Source organism: Hydra vulgaris, chromosome 02 (genome assembly GCF_038396675.1).
Source record: "Hydra vulgaris chromosome 02, alternate assembly HydraT2T_AEP".
NCBI lineage: Eukaryota > Metazoa > Cnidaria > Hydrozoa > Anthoathecata > Hydridae > Hydra > Hydra vulgaris.
Window position 1 is genome coordinate 41942121 of NC_088921.1, and position 14444 is coordinate 41956564.

Sequence of the window (14444 nt, forward strand, 5' to 3'; positions counted from 1 at the left end):
TTTTTCGAATTTTCGCATATTTGTGTGCTGACACTGTTCGCAGTTTTTAACCTATGTTATGTGTAACTTGTAAATTACAAATTCTAGCATATGGTATATATTAATATTCTGATGTAACTGGACTTAAGTTTAGAATTATTTAAGAATATGCTTTATAAAAATTTCACATAATACATTATATAATATATACTATATGTATATATCATACATTATCGCATTATAAAAAAATAGATACACATTGTTTACAGATATGATGGCAATACTAAAATATGTATCATGTAGTAATTACACTTATATTCTATAAAAATGTTATTATTTGTAAAATAGATTAACATTTTGAACAACTTAAAGCTTTGAGAACTTGTTTCAAATCTTCTGTCATTCAATTATAAAAAAAAAAGTTAATTTTTAAAACATAACATGGTATTATATATCTATATCTATACATATATATAAATATATATATATATATATATATATATATATATATATATATATATATATATATATATATATATATATATATATATATATAAATGCCAAATTAATGTACATACAGCATTTTCTACATCTTTGAAAGTTCCTGGCCAGTAAAAATGTTCTGACACTTTGTAAAAAGTTCACTTCCAACTATATGTCATTCTTTGTCTAGTGATGCAGCTTATCATCCTCCATCCTAAACCTGTAAAGTATAAATAATTAACTGCTTCCAATAATACATAAATAAACTTTTTGTGCCATAATTTTTTTGAATATCCTTGTAACTATTATTAAATGGGAGCAAAGTATTTACTTAGTGTAAAAAGAATCTACTATGTTTAGTTTGCAGGTACTGTGTGTATACTAGGTATATACTTATGTGATAACCTAGTATACCTAGGTATACCTAATACCTATATTCACTGGACATACTTTTTCGATTGCTAATATACTAGGAACATACATACTCTAATAAATAATAAAACATGTAATGTAAAATGATAGCAATAATGCCATCATATATTACAAAATGTTATACGTACACTGCAAAATAGATCATCAACATATTATATCATATACTTTAGTGATCTATAACAGTGATACTGTAAAGTAGATTACAAATATAGTCGATATGTCAAATAGAATATATGATAATTATATATTCTATTTGACAAATAGAATATACAATTATCATATATTCTATGTCATATCGACTATATTTTTAATCTACTTTACAGTGTCACAAATATTACAAATAATTTGTCATAATGACTATATTTGTAATTTTCTTAACAGTGTATAAAAGTATTCATCATATTGCAACTATGTTACTAGTAACATAGTTACAAAATGATATAATTTATGCTTAATGTTTATAATCTATACCTGCTTGCTCTTCGTCGAATCGCCCGCTTTCCATTTGGAGTGCAGTCATGTCGATAAACAGATGTAGATAGTTAGTTGCTAACATCAGCAAGCATTCTTTCTTCAGCACTATTATTTTGTTCATTCTTTTTTTAAACTATTTTCAAAATGTATGGTTTAGAATCAGCTTCAATTCATAAAATTACACTATGCTCTAGGTCGGACAACTTACTCCAAACTAGGACATTCTACTCCGGAGTAAATTGTCCGATCGGACAGTTTACTCCATTGGACAGTTTTCTCCGTGAAAGATCTACTTATTTAACGCGACAGCGGGTCGGAATTCTTAGCGTCATTTTTTGAAATAGTTTTACAAAATAAACCGACATTTATCCGACGTTATTGATTTGCTAACTTCTTTCAGTAAATGTTTTATTACTCATAAAATACTTTTGCAAAAATAAATGCATTTTATGTAATAAGAATGTAAATAAATATTTTTAAACAAAGTAGTAAAATATATTAACTACAATATTTTAAATAATAAAGTTTTTTTTATTTAATTGGATAGATGAGACAGTTATCATTTCGATGTATAATTGTATAAAAGTATTTCCACGTGATGCAAATGTTTCCTATTATTTGGCTATTGTTATTTATAACAATTGTTAGCGCTCATATCTTAGCTTTTAAAACAATGAGTTTAACGTCCATCTATTAAAACGCCCTTGGTATAACAGAATTTATGGCCATTTTGCGAAAAACAAACTCTTATACCCCAAACAGTTTGGTTTTCTGAAAAATACTTCAACTGAGCATGCAATTATTGGGTAAGTGGACGAAATAACCAACGGGTTTGAAAAAAATAAGTTCACACTAGAAATATGTATAGATCTGTTGAAAGCATTTGACAACTAAAAATTCTGGGAACAGGCCTTTCTTGCTTGGAACATTACAAGCAAGACAGGCCTGTTCAATATTTATGCATGAGATTTGCAAGAACAGCAAAAACTCCAAACTTAAGTATGTTGATGCTTATGTCCAGTGACGGATCCAGGAATTTTTGGTGTGTGTGTGAGGGAGGGGGTGGGGGAGAAGGGTTGGGGGGATGTTGAAATATTTTTGTATTTTGTATCACATGTGTGTCTCTTAAAAAGAAAAAAGGTCCTCATTTCGGAGATTTTTTATGACTTTCAGATTCTGATGGGGGAGGGGATGCACACCCTATACCATCCCTCTTTCTCCTTGATCCGTCACTGCGTATGTCACTAACAAACTTAAATTTGGAGTTTTTCTTATGAAATATATTAAATTTTTTCTTTCAACATATATTTCGCTGTTCATACAATTAAAAAAAAAAAAAAATACAAAGAAACGTTTTCAAATACAAAAAAACTTTTCAAATACAAAGAAACGTTATCATAAAATAAAAAAAACTATTTTAGCTTTTATCAAAATTAAGCTTTAAATAAAATAGTTGAAAATAATCATTAGAATATTTTCTATCTATTTAAAAAACTCGTTTTCATAATTAATCATCAAAAATAAAATAAAAATATTTTCAAATCAGAATTATTATCATACTTCAGTTCTTCTTCTTCATTTCTTAAAATCTTTACACACTCCTTGGACATGCTTTCTCTGCTGCCTATTCATATTGCATAGCGATGTCTTTTCTATTGACAATACCCAACGGTGGTTAATTAAAACAAAGAGTCACTTGTATAAAATCCAGGAACAACTCCTTTCTAAAGCGTAAAACTTTCTTAAGCTTTCTCAAGAAAACTTTCTTAGGCTTTCTAAAGCCTTATTCTAAAGGCTTTAGGTGTTTTTAGTTGTTTTTATAACCGTCATTAAAATTATTAACTACAGAAGCTTTACCTAACTCAACAGTGGTTTTACAAATGTAGATATCTTTTGAACATCGTTTCCAAATCATTTAATTTAGTGGTTCATTATTATTATCATTGTGTCTTGTTTAAGGATAACAATGATTAATGTATTCTATGTAGGGCTTCCAGTTAGAACTTTTTTTTAAAGTTCGAACCTGAACAGGTTCGAACTATTACAGGTAAAAGTTCGAACTATTTTGAACTTTATTTTAGTTATGTTAAAACACAGAAAAGTAATACAAAGTATGCGTAAAAATATTTATTTGTTTATTATCATTATTTAGGATAAAGATAAATAAAATCAATAAATACTTTTCATAGTTTGCAAAAGTAATGCATCTAAAGTTCGTCATTTAAACAACTTCTTATTTTATTCTTATTTTAGTAGCAAAAAGTCCAAGAAAAAATATAAAAAGCTCTCTCAGCTTTTACCGATATAGGAGGAATTGTTTGAAGAGTTTTGAAAAGTAAATCTAAATAATTGGGCCTAACTTTGCTAGCTTCAAAAACAATCATTTTCTTTTGAACAAGGTTTGATCCATTTTCCTAATGGTCAAGTTTCATTTCAGTGTCTGATTGTTTAATAAAAAGTTTAAGTTGTTGAGCTAAATTTAATTCATTTGTAGTACTTTTTACGTTATCAATTATACTATCAATATTTACTTCCTTGTCATCATCAGAACAATCGTAAGATGGCTTAAATAATTGCTGAATGAGATTAGTAGCAAGATTAGTAATCTTTTTTTTAATCTTGTTGCTAAACTCATCTTTATTTAAGCCATTCTGATGTGACAAGTACTTCATGGCATGAATATTTTTTCCTTCAATTATTCTATATTTAAATATCTGTTTAACAAGTTGGTTTATAGGTGCATTAGCTTCAGGAATTTTTTTCTTATAAATTTAATCACAATTTTAGAATACAAAAGATTAGCGTGGTTTTAAAGCAACACAAAGTTCATATATGACATCAAGCTCATTTTTAGTCAGAGGAATCAATATTCATACCAATCAGAGCTATTTTTACCTCTGTTTACACCTCCAAAAACTGTTCAAGCATATTAAAGTACTGCTCCATCTTGTCCTTGAATCACAAATCAAAGCTTTTTCTTTTCCAAACTTTTCAATGATATTTGGTTGAAATTCATCATCATTGCTCAATGGTAATCTACAAAATCTTTGACCAATTTTCTTATTTTTGCCACAGTTTTTTGATATTCAAGTTTTAAGAATGAAATAGAATCTTCACTAACTGCATGAACAGTTTGAATATCATCACCAACTTCAGTCTCATCTTCATCAATGTTACCTTGATCATAATCTACAGCTTCCATATCACTATCTATTGTATGGTTATTATCAGAACCATGTACATTAACTTTGATTTTTGTAAAGAACACATCAATTTCACATAGGTAAATTGCGTGGTTGGAACACATTTGATGTTCAGGTTAAGTGTCACGATCAAATTTTTTCATTAAGCTACCTCCATCAGTAACAGAAGCTACAATGTCTTCGTCCAAATTCAAATTATATGAATTATTCTTATCACTGACCAATTTAATGAATTTCAAATTTGTGTTATGCTTTTAAATGCCTTTTAATAGCAGTTCTTTGATGAAAAAGCAATAAACACGAAGATGACCTTCGTTGAAGGAAACAATAATTCCGAGGTATGGAAGCACTTCTTACACAGCAAAGTTCTGCAGCTGGCGAAGGGCAAAACTTGTAGCAAAGAAATCAAGGGCAAAGGTGGATCTACCAGTGGTATGACATCTCATCTCAAATTAATAGGCCGATGCTATGAAACAAGTATCAGCCAAAGTTGAACAAAAAGTTGGAAAATTGATCACTTCTTCGTGACCCAAAAAGATTCCTCGGCAGTTGTCTTGTCCGAGTTAGTCGCCATTGATATATTACCAATTCGAGTACTGGCAAAAAGTCAACGTTTAAGAGCGGCATTGGGAGCTCAAGGATACCACTTGCCAAAAGATGCAAAATCGATAAAAACAATTATTATGAAGCACTGTCTTGAGGTTAAAGACATTTATAAAAAGCAGTTTGAAGAAATGAAGAAAGACAAAATTTGTTTTAGCATTACTCTTGATGAATACACATCATCTCGTAACAGAAGGTTTATTAATATCAATGTTCATGTCAAGAATCGGCATTGGAATTTGGGAATGGTAAGAATTTTTGGCTCAATGCCAGCGGATAAAGCTGTGACCATTGTTAGAGAAAAGCTAAAAGAATTTGGAATTTGTCTGGACTCTGATATTGTGGCAGCTACAACTGATGGAGCTGCTGTAATGAAAAAATTCGGAAAAGCTATTTTACCAACCCATCAATTGTGCTTGGCACATGGCATCCACTTAGCAGTCTGTGATATTTTATACAAAACAACTCCGGTCCAAGAAGTCATTCCTGATCTCGATGAAGAAGAAGAATTTGCACTTGATGATATTTCCATCTCTGATGACAGCAACTACAAAGATGAAGAAGGTGTTGGATTATAGGTAAGTATTATATATAATTATTCAAAAGTATAAGACATCTAAATAAGATTATTTTTATTAAAAAAATTATCTTAATTACTGACACTTTCAGATATTAGTTGAAGATGATCAACCCCCTGAAGTCCGTCAAGATCTGAGACACATTATTTCAAAAGTAAGATGTTGTGTACGCCTGTTTCGTAAGTCCCCTGTCAAAAACGATGATATTCTTCAAAAGCACGTTCTAGCTGAGTTTAAAAAAGAATTATCACTTATACTTGACTCAAAAACTAGGTCGAACAGTTTGGTGGACATGATGTCTGGATTTGTTAAGCTAAAGAAGCCTATCAAGATGTCTATGATCGAAATTTTTAGTGAAATAAGCTTGTCCGATGAAGAATTTAACACACTTGAAGAATTAATTGCAGCCCTAGAACCAGTAAAAGTGGGAACAGAAGCTTTATGTAGACGAGATGCAACATTGATTTCAAGTGATAAGATTCTGTTTATTTGCCTTAAATTGAGCATGCTGAATTCAACTTTCAGCAAAGAGTTATTAGAAATGTTAGTCAAAAGAATAAAGGAAAGAAGAAATCCTGATATAATAAATCTATTGATTTATTTAAACGATTCAGAGGCCTTGGACAAGCAAGGGCAAAGTACGGATGTCTTTGACACTCCACAAATGAAACGAAATGCCCTTGCAAATACTGCTGCCAAATTATTCTGTCGTCTGTTTGAGGAGACCTACGAAGATGAAGATAAATCGGAAGAAAAATTTCAAGAAATACCCAATATTGATGAAGGACAATCTTCCTTGACAGAACAATTGGAACAGTCTATCAAGGATGCTCTGAAGTGTCCTTCTAGTTCAAAGAGGATGAGAGTGGGCATCAGTTCCAAATCACTGTTGAAGGAAATGGCCGTTTTTGAGCTGACAAAAACTCGCACAAACAACTTAGAAATGCTGTATAATGCATTGATGGATATACCAGTAACTAGTGTTGAAGCTGAACGTTCTTTCTCAGCCAGTGGTCTTTTTGTTACAAAACTCAGATCAAGCTTGAATGATAATACTCTTGATGCCTTATGCATTTTACGAGCTTATTTTCTGTTGAAAAAAGCTCAGCAATCAGCAGTAATTTTTGTCTTGAACGCCTAACAACTGTGTTAAATATCAGTCAATCTATAGAATTTGAGTTTATTTAAACTGTTTAAGCTCTTTTTTTGTAATATTTAACTGCAATATCTGAAAGTGAATGTATTGTTTTGAGCTAAATATGAGATTAACTTTATGTGATATAAATCTGTGTTAATTAAAAGTCGGTTTGCTGCATTTCAAGCCTTTTTTTATTCCTTTGAAAAAACTTTAAATTACCGGTTTTACCGGTAATAAAAATGGCAAAAACCGGGGTTTTACCGTTACTGGTAATTATGAAAAACATTAATAATTCCATGCCCTACTCGGCTGTAAAAAAACTTCAAGCACTCAACAACTCTTGTTAGAAATTTCTTCCAGTAATGTTTTTCATCTTCCAACTGCTGTTTTAAATGAATATCAATTTCTCCTATTATTGTGACTTTTCCAAAATAGCACTGGACTGCACTAGAATGTTGCTTGCTTTGTTCGTGTCTATGTATAGAACGCAGTCAATGTGCCCAATCGTTGAATCCAGTTCTGAAATTGTCGTATGAGTCTTGATAAAGCAAGCAGAAGAAACATAATATTTTTCCTGTGGATGGTGAATAAATTGATTTTTTTCGAACTTCACCATTTTTCAACTTAAAAGAAAAATAGATAAGAGAGCAGCACCTTATTTTTTGTTACTTTTTTTAGATTTTTCAAAACTTTTGTCTTCAACATTTTGATCAGGAATTTCTTTTATAGAAATCCAGTAGCGTTGCGCTTATTTCAAATCCGTCCACAATGCTGGGTTAGATTGACATAATGACAAACTGGACTAAAACAAAAATGAACGGTGCAGCTTAAGTATACAATTAAAAATAATAATACTTTTAACAATATTACTCATAACAACAACAATAATAATAATAACAATAATAATAACAATAATAACAGGAATAGAAATAATTTATTCTTTTCTCTAAACTCTACAGTATTCTTGCATTGCCATATGACACATTTTTTGGCTGCGCTGTTGCATTGGATAACAGCGATACATTGCCCATTGAAGAATTATCTGTTACGTTCTGCAACAGAAAACTTTCTGCAGTTGGGTTGGATTTAATTGATACACATTGATTCTCCTCCCATGCTTTATCAGAAGATCGGAAAAAAGTAGTCAACTTTGGGATTTTTTTTAATGTTGCTTGCTGTCAGTCACATTTTTTTTTTTTGCAGTTTGGGTTTTAAATTTCCGCTTAAATATTTTTTGTCCATTACTGTCTAATTATTGCAAAAATAATATTGTAATCTTAATTTATAATTCATCAGTGGTAAAACAAAGGAAGTAAAAAAACTAATATAGCAAAAAATATATATATTTCAATATATATTTACTAATAAATATAAGTAAATAAAAAAACAAACAACTAATAATTTAAGTGATATTTTTTGTTTTCAAATTAAAAAAAATCAAATCAAAATGTAGTCAATTCGCATTTTTTAATAAATAATTAAATAGTTCGTATTTAACTTGTATCTGTTTATTTCACTTTTAAGTAAGTAGAAAAAGATAAAAATTGTTCGAACTTTTTTCCAATATAGTTCGAACGTGTTCAAGTTCGAACTCTTTATTAAAAAAGTTTTGAGTTTTTACTTTTAATTACATGAAAAATTAATGAAATTAATTTGATTACAAATTATCGAAATTAATTTTATTAAGAATTAATGAAAATAATTTAGAATGTCAAGTCATATGTAGTAAAGAAAATAATATATAAGTTACATTTGGGGGCCTTGCTGGTACCCTAGTTTTTAGGGACCGGGCGCGATATTTTTTTTACTTTTGTCAACTACATGGCTTACTGTTCAATGATAAATTCTTGTGTCTCAAATTACAGACCTATCACTATACTACCATGCTTTTCAAAATGATTAGAACCCGTAAAACGACTTACATTAGATATAATTCTAATTGTATGATTTTGCTTAATAAAAGGATTTTTTAATTTGTTTTTATTGGTGTACCAATCAATGTTAGCGTAATTAAAATGACAATAAAGGAGAAGAGTTCAAACCAAAATGGATTAACTAAAGATTTTTGCCCTAATAATCGAGCGATGACTCTTTGAGATTTTACCTTTCCAGGTACTTTACATGATCTCTTCATATATTTTAGACAAGGAGGACGCCACGGAACAAAGTTTTGGAAATTTTAAATGAATTTTGTTTTGTTCATGATAGCGATGGAAAAAAATATAGTTTATTTTAATTAAATTTAGTGACATTTTGTTTGCCATCCAGCAAGAATTACAAATTCTATATTTTTACTATCATTAATATATATTAGAAAGACCCTTGCAGAATACACAAGCATTATTCGTATTGCTAATTTTCCCAGAGTTCTAAGAAATATATTGCTGTTTATTTGACAAGTAGCTTTTAAACTATCTACAAAATTGTATGTTTAACACCCTACTTTTTTAGTTTAGTTAATAAAATATGATTGATCGTGTCAAAAACTTTGCCTAAATCAATAAAAACATCTAGATTATATTTATTTTCATCAAATTCATTTCAATCATTTCCACAAGATTAAAAGTTAGTAATTTTTACAGGACTCTATTTTTTTTATTCCATTTTAAAAGTAATTTTTTCCGTCGAAAAGGCTTCTTCGTTGCCGTGCAACCAAGAGTGCAACGAAGACCTTAAAAAAATTGTTTTATTTATAATCTATTAAAGCAAGTTTTATATTCTGCTGCTTTTTCTTTCCCATATGTTGGCTTATGTAATCTGCAATACTGACCTTGCTAAGAAAGGGGCTATTTAGGTTTATTTAATCTAAACATAAAAATTAGGAATTATGGCGAGTCAAAAGCTACATTTATATACGAAAAACTAGAATTCATATATAACCCACTGGTAAATTCCTGGGATTTGTGCGTCACAATCCAAAATAATTAGATAAGAACTTGTTAAATTAGAAAACAAGTTTTAGTTAAACTAGCTGCAACAATCAAGAAAAATAACAAAACTTTTCATTATAATTCATATATACAAATTTTCAACAATTTATTTATTTACGACTCTTTGTCGATCGAACCTGCTTTCTATTTCTTCTAGAACTAAAAAAAGAGATTATTACGGTGAAAATGCAAGGTTGATTTTATCAAGACATGTAAATGTTCAAGTTGATGCAGATATAGAATAGTATTTTTTTTAAATATGCAGAAGAAAAAAAAAAGTTCTATAAATAACTAGTTAATTTTAATGATTAAACTTGAAATTAAAACAAAGTAAACAAACAAGTGTTTTTTCTTCTTTTTTTGGTCACTTTAAATAAATGCTATTTTATAATCAATTAAAAGCTTTTTAGATAAATATATTTTTTATAACTTAATATTACTTTGATTTAAAAGTGATATTAAGCGATGCTTAAAAAAAGGTGCTACTGTAGCACAAAATATAACACACCTATTAAAATACAATATTGTAAATATATTATTTTAAATATATACCATTTTAAAATAAAGAAAAAGTACTTATTAAGTTTAGATTAAAGATGCCTATGAGTTATTGAATTTTTTATGCGAGGTTGTTAGATGGAGCTGTCCTTTGCTTCATCAATGACTATTAAATAAGAATTAACTAAAATAAATATCGAAAATAAACGATAAAATAAATATCAAAAAATAAACGATAATCTGGTCAGTGCTGAGTTAGCTACAAGAAGCAATTGAACCAAAACCACAGCACAACCCACAAGGTGTAGAAATCCACAGCACAACCCACAAGGTGTAGAAATCCACAGCACAACCCACAAGGTGTAGAAATCCACAGCACAACCCACAAGATGTAGAATAGGTAAAGTAAAAAGAATAAAAGATCGGCAAATGGTTGACCAACATGAAGCTGGTTACTGTATAACAGACGAAAACGAACTTTATTTTGTTCCATAAGTTCTTCAATTAAACAGATAGACAAGCTAAATTGCAGAAGACTAATATTCATTTACAAAGAACTTACTTTACCTAAACTCGTTAGCAATTAAGAATATTGAAAAAATACACTACGACTAGACAGACTCTAAAGAGTCTCTGTTATCAGGATAGTACAGAAGGAAACGTCTATTAGTTAAACAAAAATCAGGACTATAACTACTAAAAGATTCATGGAACAAAAGACAATTATTTTACTTAATGCCAGATAAGTACTAAAAATACTCAAAGATATCACATATTATGCAATTATTGCAGTTGAATTCAAATCTCACGTCTCTAGTTATAAGAACCTACACCAATGAGTATGAAGTACTGGAAGATTTAAGTGTAGTGTATGAATACAGAAAGGGTGTTACAACCAACTGTTTGAATATATCAAAGATACTGGCGAGGTGCCAGCTAGATACAAGAAAACTAGTAGTACTGGTGTTTGGTGGTCAAACACCAATTCAACTAGAGCATTAACAACAATGTGTTAGGCAAAAAAAAAAGGATAAATAATTCATCCTTCTTTATTAACTGCATGACACATTCCTAGATATGACAAGTTATTAAATTTAAAGAGCAAAAGCTTGAAGACAAATATACAAGCTGGATAGTGCCCGACATATTTTCTATGTCTTATGCATCGAGAAGGAATTCAGCAAGTCTACAAAAGAAAAATATTCATAAGAAGCAATAAATTGCATCAGATTGGCTGAGATGAGAAAAGATGCTAAGGAGTTTGAAATAATAAACTCTCTATATAACATGTTGTATACAATATGCGTTTGTATAATACAAACACATTTTGATTTATAATTGTTTGTTTTTTAGCTAATCAACAAAGATGAAGAGCTGGGTATAGATATGAATCCCACAAAAAAGATTAAGAAAGGTGCTACATAGGATTGTGGAATTGATAGCGCATAATATGGCACCCAGTGAACATGGTGATGGCAATCTGAAAACAGCACTGATGCATGCTGACAAGGAAGTTATAAACAACATATTCAGTTTATTGAACAAACATTTCGAATCATATGACATAAAAGTGGTATACAGGGTATGAACAGTATGATAGTATCATGCGCAAACAATACAAAAGATGTCACCATTGAAAAAGTAAAAAAACATCTGGCAATTGCTGTAGAAGCTCCCTGCAAAGTTTTTGTGGAAACCTTTAAGCTAGAGAACTGTAAAGCCTATCTATTCATATCAAGTTATACAACATGGAGTAGCAGTCTGTGCTTGTCATTCAAAAGATTATGGGTGTCTAGATTATTGGAGAAATGTTGAAAAGAAGACTATACCAAAAGTCTTTTTCAGAGGCTCATGATATAGTCAGAGACTTAAGGCTAAAGTTATTATTACCTCCTATATATATAACATGTGATAACTAAAAATCTGGACAAAATTAGAAATGGTATAACTTTTTAACGGAGTCATCTTTTTAAACAATTTAAAAAGTAAAATAACAAAAAAACATCTAAATAACAAAAATAAATAGATTAATAAATTTTTCATGCCATGACGACGAATAGTGTCTACTCTTGTAAATGTGGCGGCAGCAAGCCGATGTACACGTTCTATGTCGATTCTTTTAATTGAAATCTCTATCCGCTTTTTAAGTTTGCCTAGATTTTGAGCTTGCCAGTTTTTGTTGTATACTAATCTCTTAAGTTCAGACCAAAAATTTTTAATTGGACATAATTTTGGCACATTAGCAGGATTATTCTCTTTCGGTACAAATTCAATATTTTTTGCTTTAAGAAAACTTTGTACTTTACGTGAATAATCCGATGAAGCTAGATCAGGCCAAAAAACAATATTGTCATTTTTATGATGTTTTTCAATGAATTTCTCCACTTTAACAAGATATTTTAAAATATACACATCTTCATTGACTGCTTAGCCTGACGGAGCAATGTACTTGTAGAGAATGCAATCCAAACAAGTAATTTGGGCTCAAATTTGTCTTTTCTTTTTAACCTTACATCGTTTGATGCTGCATTTATGTGAGAAGAGGAAAGTCTAACATTTCCAGAAATATTAGTGTTGCTCAAATAAAAATACGATTCATCGTCAATAATAACATTTTTTTTCCGAAAAATTGAAACCAACCTGCGGCACTTTGAACGAACAGCTACTTTTTGAGCCGGTGTTCTTTTTGTTGTTTTAGTTTTTTTGCGATAACGAATGCTAGTTTTTTGGTGAATAATTTTGCATATGTACGGTTGTGATACATGAAATCGTTTTGCAAGACCATGCTGTGAAATACCAACCTTTTGATCAATCGATTTTTTAAGGCGGTTTATCTCTTTTGCAGGTATCTTTATTGTTTTACGACCACCTTCAACTTTTCTTTCTGGTCCCATATTGTTCCCCTTTTTTTAAAGTATATTATAAATAGTAGATTTTGGTATATTCTCCATTCGAAAATGATTTACAATAAAGTTTTTGTTGTCATCCTGATACAAATACAAAAATGCGTACACTCATTTTCTAAGGGAGTCTTTAATAAAAATGTATTATTAAAAAATAAATTATTTTTTAATAATGCATTTAAAAAATTAAATTTGCAACAAAATAGAAGTGATTGCAATTATATGAAATTTTTCCTTTGTATTTTTATATTTACACAAACTTTGTCCAGATTTTTAGTAATCACATGTTATATATATATATATATATATATATATATATATATATATATATATATATATATATATATATATATATATATATATACATATATATATATATATATATATATATATATATATATATATATATATATATATATATATATATATATATATATATATATATATATATATATATATATATATATATATATATATATATATATATATATATATATACACACACATATACATAGAAGGTAAAAATAGGCATTTAGAATGCCTAGCATTGCCTTCGCCATGGCTGAATTAATTTTAGAATAATATATTCATTACTTTTTGTTTGTATTCTTTTATAACAAATTGCACACATTACCCTATATAATTTCTATATATTACCCTATATAATTTCTATATATTACCCTATATAATTTCTATATATTACCCTATATAATTTCTATATATTACCCTATATAATTTCTATATATTACCCTATATAATTTCTATATATTACCCTATATAATTTCTATATATTACCCTATATAATTTCTATATATTACCCTATATAATTTCTATATATTACCCTATATAATTTCTATATATTACCCTATATAATTTCTGGCATCCCTGCATTAAGCAAGATTTCAATTTATGTTAACTTGAGAAGGCTATCAGAATGATTGGACAATATAATTTAACATTTTTGTCTTCACTAGCTACTAGCCTCTTTTTAAGTTGAAAAAATAATAGCACTATTAAAATGATTGATAATTTGGACAACTTTAGATTAGTTTTCTTAAAAACCACTTAATCAATTCTAATGATTTTTTTAATGATGCATACATGTGTATAAATAGCTTTTGTGCATAGGGGTAGTTTTTTAGGTTTTGTTTGCATCTGTATAACTTTGAGTTTTTGTAATGTTGAGTAAAAAATCTGAAAATTTGCATAGACAAATTTTATAT

At 29.0% G+C, this 14444-nt stretch overlaps 1 protein-coding gene across 1 annotated transcript in view; it reads right to left on the reverse strand.

Annotated features, from left to right (window-relative positions):
- Positions 1-9889: 9889 nt before the first annotated feature.
- Positions 9890-14444, reverse strand: part of LOC100214207 (protein lin-7 homolog C) — a 65040-nt gene continuing 60485 nt past the window's right edge. Inside the window, exon 10 of the mRNA XM_065790969.1 lies at positions 9890-9979. Coding sequence (XP_065647041.1) covers positions 9927-9979 — 53 coding nt within the window. The 3' untranslated portion in view covers positions 9890-9926. The remainder of the gene's footprint in view (positions 9980-14444) is intronic.